The sequence below is a fragment of the Rattus rattus genome, chromosome 4 (genome assembly GCF_011064425.1).
Source record: "Rattus rattus isolate New Zealand chromosome 4, Rrattus_CSIRO_v1, whole genome shotgun sequence".
NCBI lineage: Eukaryota > Metazoa > Chordata > Mammalia > Rodentia > Muridae > Rattus > Rattus rattus.
The window spans coordinates 143290538-143310797 of NC_046157.1; the positions used below are offsets into that span (position 1 = coordinate 143290538).

Consider the following 20260-nt stretch of genomic DNA (forward strand, 5'->3'; position numbering starts at 1 on the left):
ATTTCCCATTCACCTGTCTCCAGCCTCAGGCTTGTATTTTGAAGGATGCTCTGTTCAGGTTGTACATGTTCATTTGAATTTGTACTATCTCTCATTCTGTGTGACACATGGAAGTGAACTTATTGAGAACTACTGCAAATACCCACAGCTTCTGTAAATATGTGCAGATGAACTTTTAATAGCTATCTCGAATGTGTGTGGGGCTTTATAAATTGGCACGAGAGCTAAGCAGAAAGCTAAAGCTAAGTAAAATGCATCTCCAGTTATTCAGGGCCTTTTAGATTTGTGGCATGGAACGTCTTTGTAAGAGAACAATCTTCTCCTAGAAGAGATAACATCCTTATGGAATCTGAGTGTTAGCCCTTCACATAGGGGTAGGGCTACATGACTGACAGCTGGCAAACAAATGCAGTCGAATGGTGCTACCAATCTATGACTTACTCCATGGTTTTTGTTTTTTGTTTTTTAAAATTCTGTTCTGATTACCACAAAATGCTGACCTATAATTATTGACCAATGCTTGACCCGCTTGTGCTCCTCAGTGAAGATCTGGAGCAAGCTACGCTACCCTTTTCTTTATTTCTGATGTCTTCTACAATAGAAGTGAGACTCTGACTGAGAAACATCTCAGATTAGGTTTCAAGGTAACAACAGAATTATTTGAGAGTTATCTGAAGCATAGAGATGTTATCCTTGATTAAAAACAAACGTGCGATGCCTTGTTCTCTGCCACAGCAGACTCTACAAAGTGCTGGGTAGCGGGTAATGACTGAGGTGAGTACTGGTGAGGTCGCACACATCAGAACTCTGGGACCGGACTGAGACACACATCCACACACACCCACGCTGGTGATGACCAAGCCACCTGATGCTGCTCAACACTTCCGTCTGCAGTGACTGGAGGGATGGAGCGTGTACAGAATTTTCAACAGAAAGTTTTTGTAACAAATAATTTCTTTCAGAAGTTTATTTTATTGGTAAAATATTAAATAATATACAGAATTAAAAACTGCACTTACACTTCTGAGAAGAAATAAATCTTGGACAAATTATATGCTTGTTCCTGAGATTGGCTAAGTTTATTCCAGTAGCTGTGCACTCAGACAGTACAAACCTTTATAATATAACCCTTTCACAAAGTATTACAAAGTTTCTGCAGCTTCTTTAGTTGTACACACACGCGTGCGCGCACGCACACACACACATTCACACATGCATATACAACACTCACACACATATACACGGTACCCACATACACGCACGGAGCATGTACGTGTGTGCATTAAAAAACAAAGAAAATACAAGTCCCACATTTTAGTCTGCAGTGATAAAACTGTTTAGTGGAGGTCTCCCAATCCGGATGCAGCACGATGACAGCTCACACAGCTGCAGAGACTGCTGCAGCATTTCCATAGTAAACCCCATTTTCTGAGGTATTTGAGCCTTAAAAAAACAAAAACAAAACAAAAAAACCCTACATTACACTGAGCAAACCTGACATACAAGGTTTGGGATTTTAATTTTACAGATATTTATATATATATTTATATATATTTCTTTTTAAACAATAGTTTTTATTTCCCCAAATTATTAGTTTGAAAAAATGAGGTTCACTGGTTTGACTTTTTTTTTAAATTTTTTTCTCTTTTCTTCTAAAAAAATCAAAGTATTCTAGAAACTGTCAAGCAATTAGTCCTTAAAATAGTCTAATTACCTTTGGTATTGTTAAAGAAAAAAAGGTTAAGTAGCCAAGACATATACTGTACAAATACAGTATATTCCATCAAAAGAAATGCCAAAGAAATGTTACTTTTTAATAAAACGTGTATTTACAATACAGCAGTCTTTCTACAGAAACACAGGTATTAAAAAAAAGAGCACACTACATATAAATATGGATAATACAAAAGATACTTCTCCATCTGCATTGAAACAGGTCTGCTTTAAATATGTAAAAAATTTTTCTTCAACAGGTAATATTGATTTAAACCTGACCTAAGTGCTTTGATATTTATATTCCAAAAGGAGAGAAATGAAAACATTAAATATTAGTTATTTAACTTAAGAGCATTAGACAAGAGTGGGAGAAAAATCATATTTCAGCCTCAGGATAAACTTCTCACTCATGATTTCAAAGGCAATTTAGCCTAAACGAAGTTTCCAGAAAGTCAGAGAAGTCGTTTGTTACATTTTTTTTCAGCTTTTCATAGCGGAGTGGTTTTTCATTTTTGCTTGTTATGTCCTATGACATGTTACAATTTCCAATGGTTTCTTTTCATCATTGGTAAAAGAAACAAATGTCAGAAAAAGAAAAGAAGAAAATTACCATAGTTTTTAAGACTTCAAGAGGGGTATTGCACTTTTATGGGGAAAGAAACAGAATAGCAGTTAAACTCCATCACAAAAGTAACCATTCTGAAGCTGCAAATAGCACAGGGTCCAAGGGACCCGATGATGAGGATGATGAGCGCGAGGGGTCTGGGGACCCCTTCTGAGCCTGGAATATCACTGCAGAAGTGTTAAAGCACTCGCCCCTCCCCGCACCCCGTTGGGAGAAAGTTAAGACTCTTCGCTTTCCATTTTTATCCTCTTGTGTTTGGTGGGGATGGGGGAGTCTATTCTCTTATGATTTGTATTTAAGAAGAAAGCCAAACAAGTCAGAGTCCAAGCACAAAGGAGCCAGACGGACACTCCGATTCCAGAATTGCTGGAGCCATGTTCCGCGCCTCCTACTTGAGGAGGAAGCAAGATAAGGACTATACAGCTTACCATGTCAACCCAACCACGCTTTAGAAATATAAAACTACACTAGGGTATAAAAATACGCCAGCAGACTACACAGCTAACAAAAACCACTGAGACAAAAAATTAAGACTTAATGAGTCGGAAGTTCAGAGTTGCCCTCCTAACTAGTAGGAGGGTCGAGAGAGACATGGAGAAGCAATGGCGGCAGGGCTACATACAGAGTGCGGATGAGGAGGTGAGAGGAAGGGAGAGGCGAAACCAGAACTTAGCCGTACAGAAGGGCAAGTGATTGACGGACATCCTCTCCGGTGCTCCTCAGTCTAAACGTTTTTAGATCACAGTTCCACAATTTGAACAACATTTTGAAAAGGACAAAGCAACCACAAAAACATCAGCAGTCCCCCGATCCCATCCCGCCTTCCAGTGTATTCCTTTAAAAATCCATTCCCAGTAAGTGAGACTCAGCGACATGCTAGTAAGTGTATGGTGCTGGCTAGAGGGACCGCCATCTGCCCGAGCTTTCCTTACTTCATGTCACTCGAGGTAAACTGAAGGCCCAATTCAGTGCACACTGGCTTGTTTGGACCTATAGGAAGTTTTTAGTCTGCACTTAATGGGGCTTAGCACATGACCTATAAATTTCATATTAATTCATAATATAAAAGTCATCTTAGGGAACTAGTGGTTCGTGTACTTGTCACTGTCTATGCACGAGAAAGGTGGCTTTCATAAGAAACGTGTACAGAACGTATATAAACGGAGTGTTATGGGAGAGAAACACCATAAACAGAACTAAAAACTCATTTCCAAGGGTGCGTATGAAAAAAATACGCACAGACTCACAGTACAGCAAGAGAAGAGAAAACTGCTGTAAGATAGAACATTACATAAAAACCTTTTAGAATTCCAAAATTTTAGGTCTCTGTAATAAATGTAAAAATATTCAAGGTGTCATTATTTGGCCTAAGAGTACACTATGACGGAAGGAAACACTAGCAAATCACAGCTTCTTGGTCATATGATGTCTGCTTTGTAAAACTAGCAGCTCGTTTTTTACAAAGCTGTCATAGTCGAAGACACCCTTCACAAAGTGACAGACAACCCCGCGTTAAACATCTGAGATGACACTCTGGAGTCATGGGACTTGAGAGCTGAGCTTTGTTTTGTTCAGGAGGAAACAATGATCCATGTTTGCACACCATTCCACCAAACAACTACAGGTTAGAAGACAGAAGACCCAAGGCTAGAGTAACACCAGTTGGGCATTTTTTTTTAAAGCAAAACAATACTGTAATTATTGACTCCAAATGATACAAAGAACCCCCTGTGTGATGCAAAACATATTCTTCCTCAAGAATAAATTAAACCACATAGCATAATCCAATTCACTGCTGACATGTGAGTCTACAATTTTGCCCCGACAGAATAGTGTCCAGAAATACCATCAAGCCAAAAAGATTAAAATCTGGTTTCAAAGTTTCTTGTCACATTTGCCAGCTCAGCTAAAAGTCTGGTAAAGTCTTTTAGCAGTTTTTTTTTCCTTTCTTTTTTTCTAAGAACACAAAGGTGAATTAGAGAGTACTTAGATTTTATGTGATTTTTTTTTTCTTAAAAAATACACAGTCCAAGTGTGGTGGAGCCAAACAGCTACCCAGCACTCTCAATGCATTTTTAAAAGGCACCAATATAAAATTTTATAAGTATTTAATACGTTAAATTCAGGGTTTAAGAGACCAGTTACTGTATATTTTAATTATTTTGCAGAAACTGGAAGACTAAAATATTTATAAAATAACTTTTATATATACAAAGTTTCAATTCACCCCTCACTTTTTTCCCTTTTTGGACCTGGGGGAGCGTCTGCTGTAGAATAATTATACAGACAGTAGTTATTGAAATAACATGAAATACAACTGCCGATGACCACCAGTCTACAATTTTATAGTAAAAAGAATAATCCCAGGCTGAAACATTACAGCAGGTGACTTGGATAGTGTAAGTGCTGTCCTGAATCTAGGACAGACGCTCTCCTGATGCTTTCGGGCCTCTTCAGCACAGCTTTCTACCCTGACTTAGCATTTTGGAGAGAAGATGAAGTCTTGGAAACTACAAACTTGTGACAGGAAATCACGCATACAAGCCAAAGTTGCTAAGTCATTTCCTGCATTTTCTTCCACTCGGAAAAGAGTTGGTACTTCTTCAAATATCCACCAGCCAACTTAATACCCTTCCACTGTTTCACTGCATTCCCTTTGCTTTGTTTGTTTTTCTCGATGCAGGCAATGGAGATTTGCGATTTAAATGGCCATTAGTCTTCAAGACACATGGACAACTTTGGGCTTTCCTAATACACCTGCTGGACTGTACTTCTAACTCTATGCCTTTGCAACACAACTGCTGATTTCTCACTGCTTCTTTTCTGTGGATTTTTATTAAAAGAATGTACAATATACATGTGCATGTGAACTATACTGCAGTCAAACACTGCCCTGTATGCATGCCAGCCAGCCGGGCGACTTCGTCCTAAATCTTAATGGTCGGCCCTCACACCCCCATTTTATCCAGACACTTCGTGACGGAATGTTTGAATGACAGTGTTTCCCTCCACCGCTCATCATGCTGGCTGTTCTCACTGCTCTAAAAAGCCTTTATAACAAGCAATTCATCACGGTTACCGGGAGGCAGCATGTTTCTCCAGAAGGAACTGGAGATCAAAAATAATAATAATAATAATAATTTGGGCAAAATCAGGGCAGAGCCATCTGTTAAATTCCCGACAAACTGGAAAACACAGAGGATAACCCATTTTCATGCCCCTCAAATCCTCTCTCAAGGGTAACATTTCACCTAAATAAACTGGTCTTGTAACGGTTATGTAAATTTGATTTATTTGGTATCTGGCCATCATGCTTACTTTTAGGTGGCTACCGTGTCTCCTATTCTCTTTGGTGAAACAGAGGCAAGTGTGACCGTCACTGAGGGTCCACAGAGTTTATAGTAACTCACAAGTCTTGGGTTCACTTTGCCCTCATTTGTCCCTGTCACATCAGAGCTATCTACTTTTATCTGTACCTTGTGCCATGCAGCTGAAAAAAAAAAAGCTAAGTGTGTATGTACAACCAATAAACCCTTACAGCTCACTCCTCTGAATAAATCAGGTTTTCCAATAAAATGGGGTCAGAAAGGCAGAGCACGTCGGTACCACCTTTGTAGGGGAAGGACACGACTCTTTCCGACACCTAAAGTCAGTTTCGTCCTCGGGCAGGTAGGTGCATGATTGTTAACACAATAGGTGTGAGCAGAGAGAAGGGAAGCCGACAGCAGAGGCTTGCACGTGTTCACAATGAGCCAAAACGAACACCGGACAGGCATCCGGATGCTTCCTTGAGTTACAGTTAAAACAAAGATGTCATGAGCCTTAAACTTATTTACCTCATTCAGAAACAAATATCCTTTCCACTGTGATTCCAGAGTGTGCAGGCTAAACGGGGACAAGGAAGGCGTGACGAGATGTTTTATCCCTGAGTAAACTGTGTTTTCACAATGTACCAAGGGATACGAAAATAAAACTTGGAAAACCCAACAGTTGGCATTTGATATAGCTCTTTTTTTTTTTTTGGTGCATTCTCTTACATGTAAAGGTACCATTTGGATATTTCTCCAGAAAGAACGAAGATAAGAGTTAGTAAAAGAGGCAAGTCAGAATTACGTGGCTCTGGCTCCGGCAGGGCTAGGAAGTTGCTTAAATGAACAGAAGGAAACCTGCGAAGCGCGTTAGGGGCACGCACGTGGCTCATCGGTGGACACTACTTGAGTCTTAACACTTCCCACAGCAAACAAGGTCTTGGCATGCCATTCAAGGGTCTGATGGAGCAGCTATGTGTTACCTCCCAGAAGACCTTTCAGCATTTACAAATGGCTGTCAAATAATCCACTTATGGTCAGGCTACCTTTCCTCCAACACAAGCAGTTCTCTCTCTCTCTCTCTCTCTGGATTCCCCCAAATGCCTTGATGACAGTGTGCTCCAACCCTACCCACACATGCAAGTGAACTTCGGAAAGAAAAAGAAAAGCTGAGAACTCGCAGAGATCAGATTAAAACCTGAGCATGAAATATGGAAGTATATGTCATGTGCAAATTAAGAGAAGACAGTAGATTCTTGACTAAGGGGTTGAGATTCATTTCTGATAAGGACCTCTAGAGTTGAACTTTTTCTGTTTTTATTTTTAAAGTGCGGGACCCTCTCCTGAAGTGTGTCACATTCTCAGCTCCAGGAAGGCTGACAGAAAACTTTCTGTTTGTTTGTTTGACCTGCACTATGTTATTCTGGTAACAAAGAGGTTCCCTTTTGTCTCCAGCAAAGGCAATGACGTTACTGAAGAAACAGTGGAATACATAGCCCTAGTAAATAAAAGACCTTCCAGGGTTCAGGTGAGCACTTTCGGGTCCAGTTAACAGTTGCTCCATGATTTCAGAGGAAGCAGCTGTTAGCAAGGCTCTTTAAGCCCTTCTATACCAACAGTCAAAGAGGAATGAACTATGATAGAACACTGACTGCTCACAGCTTGAAGAGAAATACCAGAAAAGGGTTCTTAGAGTGGGAATTCCCCCTACTGTTCGCCTAATTACACTTTTCTGCTGACTGGTTAACACTGAATGCTGATAAAGTGACAATCGTAAACACACCTTTAGAAGCAAATATGTATACTAGGCTGCCGGCATCTTACAGCTTAAAAGAAAAAGAAAAACAATCTCAAATTGTGAAAAGCAGAATTCTTCCTGGAAATTACTGACTGCCTCTTTACCCACTCTTGCGAACATACGTTATTCTGAAAACTACATAAAAATACTATTTGTTACAGGTGTTAAAAGTAAGGCTGCCAGGGTGTCTATAAAATGCCAGTCATCAAAACTATGGAAAAACAGTGCGCAAGTTTAGAAAAATAAGATCAAAGGACCTCAGATGTATCGCAGTGGCCCTTGACTACCTGTAGTTTAAAAGTTTTGCTATAGGATACAGTGTAAAACATACTCAATTATAAATTCCGTAGGGGAGGTAAACACAGAACCCACAACAATTCAACTCATCCTTGTAGTTATGGAAAATAACATCGTGTTTGTGTTCCATGATCTCTAAGAACAGAAAATAAAATGGGTTTACATTTTGAAACATCTTCTTTGAGAGTAAAATGACTTAGACTGTTTTGAATTGCCCAAAATCCTACCCAGAGAACTCCCAACTTTCCTGCCTTCTATCACAATCCTGAACATGAATGGCAAATCAGAATATCTTAGAGGAATCTCTATGAACTGAGTGATCTCCTAAATCATGATAGGCCTTAGCAAGGACGCATGGCCGAAATGAACTGCTTTAAATGCTCACGAAATAAACAAGCCAAGTTATCAGTGAACATCCCATCCCTTTTCTCTTGTTTCTTCCTTATTGTAATTAGGCAGAGCAAATGACATTTTGTCCACAAAATAAGAAATATAGACAGTGACAGCATGAAGAAGTAAGCATGTCACCATCTGAGGGAAGGCGGGACTGTAAGTGCAGTATTTCTTCATGTGCAGTTCTTCATAGGGGTCCCCTTTGGAATGAAAAGGCCTAGTGGAATGTGTGCTCCCCTCGAACAATGTGTGATGAAAACTCGTAGCGGTCCTGGCTTCTGTAGCCACAGATGTTGCATTCCAGTGGGTCCCGGTAGCCATGGCAACCCATGTGAATGGTGTACATGACATGGTCTAGGAAAAGGACTCGGCAGTGCTCACACTTGAAGGCCCTTATCTGTTCTCCTTCTCCGTTGAAAACCTTATAGATGTCCTTCAGAGAGCCCTTGGGGGCCTTGGTAGCATCCAAAGCCTTGACATCCTCCTTCATGTAAGGTGGGCTTTGTTTCCTCTTGGGATTTAAGGCAGGGTTTCCTTGGTAGGACTGGCGGTCATCATGGCTGCTTTCTGAGTCAGTAGAATCGAGGCAGCTATTGCTGGGAGAGGCCTCTCTTTCCTGGGGTCGACTCTTTGGTCTGATGAGAGAGATGGGGCCATCCATGTTGTTCTCGTGACTATCAGCTGTCTCCCTGCTAATGGGTCTTTCTATCCTGTTTGGATGATAGACCTGAGAATAAGCTGAGCTTATAACTGGGGCCACCTCGGCGATTGTGCTTGGTGCATGCTGCATCAGAGGGTGAAGGGCCTCAGCTCCAAGGTAGGTGATTGCATTGTTGATGGCTTGGTCCATCATATGAGACTGCATCAGCTCAGCCTCCTTCTCGTACGTTAAGTTCATATCAAAATGAATATCTGGGTAGCTGAATCGCATGAGCTTTTCCCCTAACATTTAAAAAAAAAGGAAAAAGAAAAGAAAAGAAAAGAAAAGAAAAAGAGAAAACACAACAAAATTAGTGATGGGACTAAAAACATAAAAAGGTACAAGAAGTTAAGCAAATACTACATTTTACTAGATTGTGCAATTTGACTCTTTAGGTCAAGTATCCGGGCCCCTTTAGTTCTGTGGAGGATGCACAGGTATGTGACCACACAAGGAGAATTTGTAAGAAGCATTTGCACTTGCTCTAATGCAACCACAGAAATGCTTCCAGCCTGAACGGTGCTCATTTCATCTTATTACTAGTTTTTATTGGAGCTTTCATTTGCGCGGAACTCAGAATTATAGGAGAGAGAATAAATGTCTGGTGAGAAGCAATCAGTCTAGGCTCACTTCTGCCTGTATCAAGCACAGGACATGAGCTGCACACATCAGAAGAACGGAAGGGGTGTGGTGACGGCCTATGGCACTTCACTCATGAGCTGACATGGTTGACTTAGCTACTATCTTAGCTAAAAGGTAGAAAAGAAGATTGATAGAGTCAATATATGTACGCAGCCATTACTAAATTAGTTTGAAATTGTATCAACTGATAAAAGGAATTTAATGCCGCTTAAAATATATGAGGAATTACTCTTAAAAAAGAGGAGCTCACAAAGCTTTGTCTCTTGGAACTGGCAACGTTTTATTTTAACACTAGATACATCCAGATGTGTGACAGTGACACTCTGAATGTCTGTTGTTAGTCGTCAGGCTTTTTCTTGTCTGAAGCACATCCTTTTTTTATTTTAAAATTTACTGTAACAATTTTCCCCCATTATTTTATTTCAACACAAGCTTTAAACACCAATCATCAAGCATTTTGAGAGCTTCAAGCAAAAAAGAAAAAAAAAAGCAATATTCCTATTTGGCAGAAGAGTAATCCATCTTTTAAAAGTTCTACCTTTAAAATAATGCAGTATTTACCTAGTTATTTTGACAAGGAAAGCTTACAGATAAAGCTTCTTAAAATAGTGCATTATTGTATGTTATAGTATGTTGTGGGTGAAGGACTAATACTTATTGTTGATAGAAAATGTAGAACCATGGTACTGCATGTTGGAAAAGATAGCTTTACAATACTACAAGTTAGTAGTATTTCAAATTTGAAGAAGCAGTCGATTAAGGTAATAATGGAGTAATAAAGACAACAGAAAAAAAACCCCACTTCTTGGCATCCAATTTAAGATATTGACCTGAGTCCCAAAGGAAGAGGCAGAGGCAGAGGCAGAGGCAGAGGCAGAGGCAGAGGCAGAGCTGTTTTGAAAACAAACAAACAAACAAACAACAACAACAACAAAATCCAAACATGCAAACAACAAAAAAATTATATTAAACTTGAAAAGTTTCCAAGTTAAGCTAGGGGAATCTGACCCAGGTTCTCAAAGAGCTTAAATTTAGAGACAATGACAGCTTGTCATGTATTTTATGTCAAATAAGAGGGCTATGTAACTTGTATAAGAGGAGTCAAGGAAGACTTCTTGAAAGAAGTGTCATTAGCATGGAGAAGGCACTAGCTGGTAAAGGAACACAGAAGTTAGGTATTGTTGGCAGGAAGGTTCAGAGTTGAATGGGGTGACTTACAAATAAGAAATTGTATTTCAACATGGACAACAGTGGGGACAGCCATGTAAGAGGAGTCAGGTAACCCTGCATGCAGCAGAAGAGGGAGAGATTTTATGCCTCAAACATTATCGTACTTAAACAGGAAACATGACATGATCTGATGCTCCTTCAACAAGAGGGTTCAGAAAGTAGGTGTAGTGAGAGACTTGAATGGCTGTAGCGACAGTGCAGAAGGAGCAGGGTTAATGGAATGGCCAGCGATTTTACCAATAGTTACTAGGCCTTTGGGAGTATCTGGACACAGGCAATGAGAAAAGAAGCCTGGAGCAGAGTTCTCATCGTTCAGCCTTGGGCGTGGATGGCAGCAAGATAGAAAAGAGGATAGGTCCAGTTTGAGGATCAGTATGAGTAACAGTGACTCGGAAGTACTTAGACAAGATGTCTCAATGTGAGATACAGACATGACAGCCTCAGCTGGTAGAGGGTAGCTTTAGAAAGGTGTTGATGGTATCCCTCAGCAATTGGCAAAGGGAAAACAGGGTCCAAAATAGTGTTTGGGAAATACTTTTCATGTCAACACAATGACAGATCTAAGCTGGATTCTCATACTTTGCAGCATATTTAGAAGATGTCGGCCCTGTTCCTCATGGAAGCAGATTTTGTAAGGCCAGAGAGTGCATGCTTCACTCTTTTCTATACAAGGACCACAGGAAGACTTCAGTAGCAGTTTCTGAATGTGCTTCTAGGTTCTGCGTATCCATTTCACTCAGTGCTACCAGAAAGCACAAGCCTAGGCTGATCTCTAGAAAACATCTGTTACTCTACGTGCTGTGTGTGTGGTCCAATATGAAAAGAACTTTTATATACATACAGGTAGGTGCACTTATGAGTGTGCATGTGTGTGTGTGTGTGTGTGTGTGTGTGTGTAGCATTTTGAAAATGAACAGAACCAGAAAGGGTCTTCTGTGGGGCAGTTCTCTTTTCTCTCCCAAGATCTAGTGAAGGGGCTTGAGAATTCTATACATCTGTACAGTTTGCTAAGTGGACAGAGAAGCTGGGAGAAAGGCAAGAGACAGATGTTATAGGAATCAAGGGAAGAGTGTTTTCAGCACGAGTTAGGTTTCAATAGTGGCAGATGCTCTTTAGCGTGTGTGTGTAGAACACGGTCTACAGAGGGCTCATTGGATTCAGAATCATGCAAGTGAGTTGAAGCCAAAAGAAAGTGTTTAGGGGAGTCCAAGCAAGAGAACCAGGCTGCAGGCACTGGGAAATGACTAGAACGAAGGAGAGCATGGAGAGAGGCACTGAGAATTCTTTCAATGAGTCCATCTTTAAGAGGAGAGAGCACCTTTGAGGATGTGAGGTGAGTGCACAGGTGGAGAGAGTAGAATGATGTAGAAAATGGTCATGATGGAGCTGGGTGTGTGTGTGGAGTGTACAGAGATACATTAAAGAAAAGTCACTACATACTATGGGTAGGCGATCTGGGATTTCAGATCAATTACACATTTATCTGAAATGGCAGTCATTCACAAATCTGGAGGAATTTCGCTAGAACTACTCACTGGCACCTGAGACCGAGTATGGGAAAGGTGGTGAGTCTAACTCAAGGGACAGTGGGATGTCACCAGGAGAAGCAGCACAATAAGGCAGGAGAGGCAAGAATACTGGCAGGACAGGGGTCAAAGGGGTAAAGGTGAAATCAAAGGTGCATAAGAGGGATGGGAGAGACAGACAATCGTAACTCCAGGAATCACAGCATAGAGTGTAGTGGGTCGAAGAGCAGTGCTTCCCTGAGGGTTATGTGAAGAGTTCTCCCTAAGTTTGGAACAATGAAAATTTCCATTTAAGAGCAACCACAGAAAGAGTACCTCAACTGCTGTAGCTATTGCTTGATGTATATTAAAAATAATCAAAATCAAAAATAAAAATCATTTATTTGATGTCATTTAAAATTATATTGTAGTTTTATAAGCCTCTCTATTTTTAAGGAATGTGATCTGATTATATTAAAAGTGTCGTCTCAGGTTGTTCCCAGCACTCGGAGGAAGAGGTAGGCAGATCTCTGTGAGTTTGAGGCTAGCCTAGTCTACAGAGTGGGTTCCAGGACAACCTGGGCTACCAGAGAAACACTGGAATCAGAGTGGCATCTCTCAGTCATGGGAAACACAAACTGTGACAAAAGTTGACCAAATAAACTCAGGAGTCATAAATAATAATAATTTGCGCTTTTCAACTACATTAGTGGCCAGTTAGATATGAATATTTATCTTCTACAAACTAAGCATTTTTTTTCTCTCTTTTTTCAGAGCTGGGGACCGAACCCAGGGCCTTGCGCTTGCCAGGCAAGCGCTCTACCGCTGAGCTAAATCCCCAACCCCTAGCATGTTTAAAACTAAGTGAAGTGTTAGACACTGTTTCATATCTGCAATACTAGCACATAGCGGGGTGAGGCAGGAGAATTGCTGTGAATTTGACTACGGTTAGACATGAAACATGGTCTAAAAAAATCTCAGTACAATAGAACGTAAAACAAATAAATGAACTGTGCCTCTCCTCTGTTTGTAAGTAACTGAAAAAGGAAGAGAAAGAAAAACTGTCACGAAGGCCCACCGAGTACCATCTAGGATGCTGGCCGCACACAAGGCATGGTTCATCCATTAGCTTGGTTCCATGAGCGTTCACTCACTAAATCCCTTCAGTTGGTTTTAGTGTGACAGTGATTTGCTAATTCTCTACTTAAAATTAAGAGGCAGCCTTCTCAAAGGTTTTACCAAAGTAACAGAACTCGTATGGCCCAGCAAGGGTCTCCTTGTTCTCTGGTGTTAGCACGGGAGAACCTGTTTTAATGGTTTTCCCTTCCTTTTAACCATATCACTATAAGGACAGTCATATCCCATGTACAAGCAATCACGGTTCTCTAACAACTCAATCGAACCTCTGTCATTCATACATTATTTAAAAAATCTAAGCCCCTCTCGTCTTCAGAGATGCTCCTCGACATGGGGAGCACCCAGAATGATGTTAACACTGGGCATGCCAGGGACTACCTTAAGGCCTGGGAATGGAAAATGAAGTCTAAATTCATAGTTCATCTTTTCAGCTCAAGCATCATAGGCTGGATAAACAAATAGGCTCAAAGCATGATATACAACAGATCTATTTAAAAATATTTTACATGAACGCTGCTACTTTATTGTTTTGAAGGCAAAGCTTGGGAACAGTTAAAATGTCTCTGAATTCTAGATCAAATACTCGGAGACTTCATATTAGATGTAATACTGTCAAAAAGCTGACACTAATAGATATGGAAAGATACCACAAGTGTGAGCAGTCGTGTCGATCTCATGTCTTAGGCAGTTGGAGTTAAAAGAACATGCTGGCTTTCACATATGATCCGCTTTAAGTTCCTGTCTCTACACCGCGTTGACAGTGTTTCCTATCCAACAGTCATCTTTCAATTCTCCCCATACTCCTAAGGCTGTGCGGTGTGTGTGTGTGTGTGTGTGTGTGTGTGTGTGTGTGTGTGTGTGTGTGTGTGTGTATGTGTGTGTATGTGTGTGTGTATGCATGTGCATGTGTGTGTGCATGTGTGTGTGCATGTGTGTGTGCGTGTGCATGTGCATGTGTGTGTATGTGTGTGTGTGTGTGTGTGATGTGTAACGGATGTCATAGAGTGGGGGAGAATGATGGAGAAAATGCAGGTATTTTTCTCATGTGAACAGAGCAGGCATATGTCTAACACATGGAACCTTGTCTTTTCCCATTGCAGGATCAAATCGTCTCTCTGTTCTGCTTACCCACAAACTTCTGCGGGGTGGAGCTTTTGCGCTTTCCCATATTGGCCGTGAGCTTCTCTATGACAGCAGGTCTCTCAAAAGGCACCAGAGAAATATTGTTGTCCATGATAGGCTCTTGTTCCTTACAATCTTCCATGGGCGGGACTACAGGAAACCATATAAAAGGCAACTTGGTGAGTTCTTCAACGTTTGCGATTACGGAGAAAAGTGTGCTATTCTAACTTGTTACCCAGAGTACATTTGTCTGTTCAAATAAAAGGAGGTACAAAGCAAAGTACTAAAGAATATTCTTCAATATTACATAGACACAGCATGCAGGTGAGCACACACACATACACAGAGACACACAGACACATACATGCACACAAACTCATATGCACACACACACACACACACACAGTTTACTTTTACAAATCTCTCTCAGATCAGTGATATAAAGTGTTGCCACTACTGGTGATGAACATGGTCATCTGATTTCTCATTTTATTTCTCCGAGGTATGTTTAGTGTAGATTCAAACTGATAATACTTTAGACTGCGCTATTACCAAGACTGTTGAACTTTATTTTTCTAAAGTAATTTACACATGCCGCCTTATTTTGGAGAAAGGCCTAACAGCAGCAGGATATTTGATGACTCGTCCCCTTGAGTTTTCCTGCAGTGGGTTTTCTATTAGATGAGATCCTAGCCTTAACGGCCGCGTAACTACCCGCACAAGAGTCTTGATGTGTGAGGTCCGGTTCTGCACTTATCAGTGTATAGTAGGCTGTAGATGCTTTACGGTGTAATTTATTTCTAAGAACAGCAGGATAAAGCAATCCATTTCCAAACTGACACTTTGGCTTCTGAACTACTGCTCTAATTCATTCGATGGACTCCATTCATCACCGCTGTCTCGGTTGCAGTTGGCTTCACTGTTGACAATGCTAAGACAGATAAGTGACTCATAAAAGTTGCTTTTGAGTAAGATCCTGATCTAGAATACTTAACTAAGGATTGGCTAACATCCCACACAGGTCAGGTGAGGCATTTAAGTTAGTGTTCATAGGAAAGACCTAAAGGGCCAATCTCTTAGGTGCTAATTCCTTATTCGGCATACACTGTAAAGTGATTCCCTAGATTCTTTTGTTCATTGAGGACAGACCTACTGTGAGAAACCCAATGCATTCTAGCCTACAAGAGGACACCGGTGGTGAACATTAAAACAATTAAAGTAAAGAAGAAAGTGAAATGAATCACTGACCTTTTGAGTACCAATACACTGAGGACCAACACACTAAGACCAATACACTGAGGACCAACACACTAAGTACCAATACAGCAACACATGTTGCTAACGCCAAAATGAAAAAAAATATCATCAAAAATGTTTTTTTATTCTACCATTTTTAAAATAAACAAATCAACAACCAGTACTTGGGCAACCTAATGGCTTGACCAGAGGAAGTTAATGTTTAACCTACATTTAATAAGGTACCCTCTGGCTCTGGATAATAAGAAATTCTCTAACAGCTGGATGTCAGTTTAGAAAATAAAACTTTGAGGTAAGATCTAGTAATATGGTCATTTTCTATGTTAATACTATTTATGATAGCATTGAGAGGAAAATTTCTCCCAAAGTATTACATAAGATATTATACATGATCTTTTAACACCTGTAAAAATAACTTAGAAGAAAATTCAAAATAATGTTGAAGTTAAGTATTAAAAACAGTGCCAAGATAACCACAGAACTCATTTAAGGAGGCCAGGAGGCAGGAGGATGAAACGCTGGCATTGATGTGGAAAGAAAACAGGCAGTAGGATGAGATGATGACCAACACTGTCATGTGTGTTTTCAGTAGTGAATTCATAAGCACTTATTAAAATAACTACACACTGGACATGGTAGTAGCTCATGCTTACACCTGCAGAGCTCGGGAAGCTGAGGCAGGAGAATTGTTATAAGTTGTAGGTTAGCCTGGGCTACATACTAAGAATCTATTCCAAAAAAACAAACTAAAAACAACCTATAAAAGTTCAAAGTGAAACTGTGAACCAAAGAAGAAATACACCAGAGGCATGGAAGCAAGAAGAAAAATATTGGCAAGCAAAAAATTTGTAAAAATTTGCCAAAAGGGCAGCAAGACTAGCGGATGGGGTTTGCCCCTGAAATTGAGTATGCTAATCAGTTCTGAAATGAGTAGTCTTGAAGCGTGGCAGTTTTGCTTTAGATGTTACACTGGATTTTCATATCTACATACACCTAACAGTCAGAGTGAAACCTGGGTGGGGACTGTCCCCCCACCACATCCACCTCAACTCAGATGGCCTGTCTCAAGTTCAATGAAGCTCGTGTGAACTGAAAATGACTGTGACAGAGTTTGGTCTATGTTCTACTTCACAGCAGCTCCTAGTACCAAAAGACAAACTTTCTGCCGCACTGGTGATCACAATAACGGACAGAAACTTGATAGGAAGTACTTTTCCAGTGCTTTGCATTTAATAATCTATGTAATAGTTTCCAGGCGCCCCAGGATACAGGTGTTCTTCATTTCACAGGCAGGGAATCAGAGATGCCGAGATTGCAGTCAGGGTTTTTTTTTTTCCACATTACTAGCCATTATAGAATGCTAATACTGGGAGGTCTGGATTTAGGGAATGCCTGGGTCATCCTATAACTTTTTATAGATACATTTTGAATACTGACATCTTATATTAGGCAGCTTGACAACCTTGTAAGCTCATGGGGAAAAGACCTGACTTTTTTCCTTAATCATATATTCTTAGATTTGCTTTTATAAATGGGAATTGCAATGTGACACAATGTTTTGGGATCTGTGCTGTTTACAATGCAAAACTCATTTTCTCGACATTTCGTGCTTGGATTGTATGAACCACATGATAAGACATTTATCTAGACCAAAGGTATGCACTTCTGGTGATAGGTTCACTTGTTTGAGCAAACTCCAAAACTCAGACTGTGTTTTCACTCCATTTGAAGTAATACCGGGGATCGAAGTGTATTTCTGTTTTCATATCTTATACCACACGAATAAACAAGCTGTAAAGGCAGATCTGTGGAAGTATTCCCAATACTCATTCTTTTAGCCAAAAAATAGCATCAAATTTCAAACCCTTACAACAGAGTTCACTTTGCTTCCTGAAGGGGCCTTCAGTGTTCTGCCCTCCTGCCTCGGCCCGCCAGTGCCTTTTCATCCTCTCGCTGGCATAGTGTGTGGCCAGTCTCTACCCATACTACCTCCTGCCCCAGGCGGACACCAAACCTTACTCTCCATTGGTGACACTGATTCTTATCACCCAGCGACTCCTTATCAATTAAACCATGACAGTCACAGGCTGGAGCAGCATACAGTGCTTTTGCCTCCTGGCTGCAACCTTCTACCTATCACTCCTGTACTTAACTTGAATTGTCTGCTATGATTTTTGGTACCCATGCACCTCTTTTCTGTATGAAATATACAGTTGGTTGGAGATAACGGACTTCCTCTCAACTCTCATCCTCCGGTCTGACGCTTTGCATGACCGAAGCTTTCCTCAACTTCCCCATCAACTAAGTGCCTGCTCCTGGAGAGCTTCAAAGGCACTGTCACTGCAGCATTTGCTTCTGTTCGTGTTGTCATCTCTAACATGGATTGCTTACTACTGTAACATAGGTATATAAGGTGTGATCTTTTGTCGTCCTATTTCCAGAATGTTCCATAGCAAGTCTTCGATAGTCTTTATGGATGAAGTGGAGAATGCCTGCCTCCTTTGCCTTCTCCCCAGGAAGAGCCAATGTCGGGACAAACGAGTTTTGGAAAAGAGAGGCTAGGAAAATAAACTGTGTCAGACCTGGGGGTCATGGCAGCCATAGTGATAAAGCCTTCACTCAAATCACTAACAAAGTGAGAAGCAAGAGAAGAGGCCAGGAAGAGAGGGAAGGAATCAGTATGCATTTCTGAGGTGCAGGACAACTATGTATATGAGAAATTAACAACTGTAGTAACATTGTGTATGAGAAATTAACAACTGTAGTAACATTCTACCTGTGCCGTTCTCCCCTAGGGCATCCCCCATCTCTACCTACACACTCTATCCAGTTCCCTGCTAAATACTCACAGAGGAGGAATACCAAAATATTAGTGAACCCACGAAAGCACAGCGTGAAGTGGAGTTAACACTGCTTCAAGTGTAGTTGTGGGTTGTGTGATTGACACACTATCTAATATTTGTTAGAGCCTATAATATCCAAACCCACTATTATGGTCACGTCTCCCTGGCCTGGCCTGCTGTGCCCAGTGCCCTGGCTTGTCTCTTTCAAGTACATCTCCACCATGTTCTAGGTTCATCACAGTCCTAAACATTCTGGGAAACAAGGACAGTACCAAAGCCCCAGTCATTTAGAAGACACATCTTTCTCTCTCTACAATATTTAACACTAATTCTATGGTAGATCTATGTGCCAATAGACAATGTTAATTAAATTATATATTCGTATGTTCTTTACAACGATATGAAGTTATGAGAAACTCTGGCTTTTATTTGGGTGTACAGATAGTCAAGAGTTCTATAAATGAAGGAATAATGAAATAAGTTAATAGAATTTGCACATGTCCTCGAATTGAAGGCCAGAACTGCAACAGGGAAACCTCCCAGGGAAAAGCTAGTAAGGATGCTCTGACACATCTTTGGAGAGCTTTGGCATACTGCTAAGCCTCCTTTAGCCCTCTACCTCCAGTTGGACCTAAAAATCAACAATTTAAAAACAGTGGTTCTTAACCTGTGAGTCACAACCCTTTTGACAATCTTTTATCCTCCCAAATACTTATATTACAATTTGTAATAGTAATAAAATGATAGTAATGAAGTAGCAGCGAAAACAATTTTATGATTGGGGATCACCACGTGAGAAGCTGTGTTAAAGGGGCATGGCATTAGAAAGGGCGAGAACCATTGATTTAAAACAAAGCAACGTTTTGAGTAGGCAGACCCAATGACCAGGGCTAACCAGTGATAGCATTTAAGGGAATGGCCCACACACTCGTTCTGAGTATTAATGCCCTAAAATCAAATAGCACAAACGGCTGCTTAGGACACATGTATTATATAACCTACTGTATTTAATTCTCACACTATATCTATGACTAACATATTCAAACATAACTGACCATACAGTCAGACCAGATTTATAAAACCTTAGGGCCCACAGTAAAATAACATATGGGTCCTATGCTGTCCTTGTTCACCCAGGTAATGAAAGCTTGCAAGATCAAATCCACGCAGTTCAACATGGATAGGTCTATGAAAATGCTAGTTACCAGTGATAATAATATAAACATACATGATTAATTCACAAGGAATAAAATTAGATTAGATTATCTGACAGAATTTATTCCTTATGTTAGGACTCAGACTATTTACAATAATAAAAATATTTAAAATCTCAAATTAAAAGCACAAAATCACTAACTACATTATAAGCACACTTGTACAGAATATGTATAATGTATATGTATATGTATAAGCGTGCTATTATATAACATTATATGTAGACTTTTAATATACATTTCAAAACAAACTAAAACTTCCATAAATGATCCCTGACTTATTTATATCTTAGCCAGTGAATATTTATAGTTTTAAAGTGACTGAGGTATATTATAACATTTAGTATTGGTTAATCTTTTTTAAATAAAACAACCCACAAAAATAACAATTAAGGCAGGACTTTCATTTTTATTTGTACAAATCAATTTGTACTCGTAGTGCAATAAGAAAGGCAGTGAGAATTTGAAGAGCT

General features: G+C 40.2%; 1 protein-coding gene across 1 annotated transcript in view; it reads right to left on the bottom strand.

The window, feature by feature from the left end:
- Positions 1-6742: 6742 nt before the first annotated feature.
- The window catches only part of Ikzf2 (IKAROS family zinc finger 2), a 137711-nt gene continuing 124193 nt past the window's right edge, over positions 6743-20260 (bottom strand). The window contains exons 7-8 of the mRNA XM_032901295.1: positions 14480-14623; positions 6743-9079 (exon numbers count right to left, since the gene is read on the bottom strand). Coding sequence (XP_032757186.1) covers positions 8355-9079; positions 14480-14623 — 869 coding nt within the window. The 3' untranslated portion in view covers positions 6743-8354. The remainder of the gene's footprint in view (positions 9080-14479; positions 14624-20260) is intronic.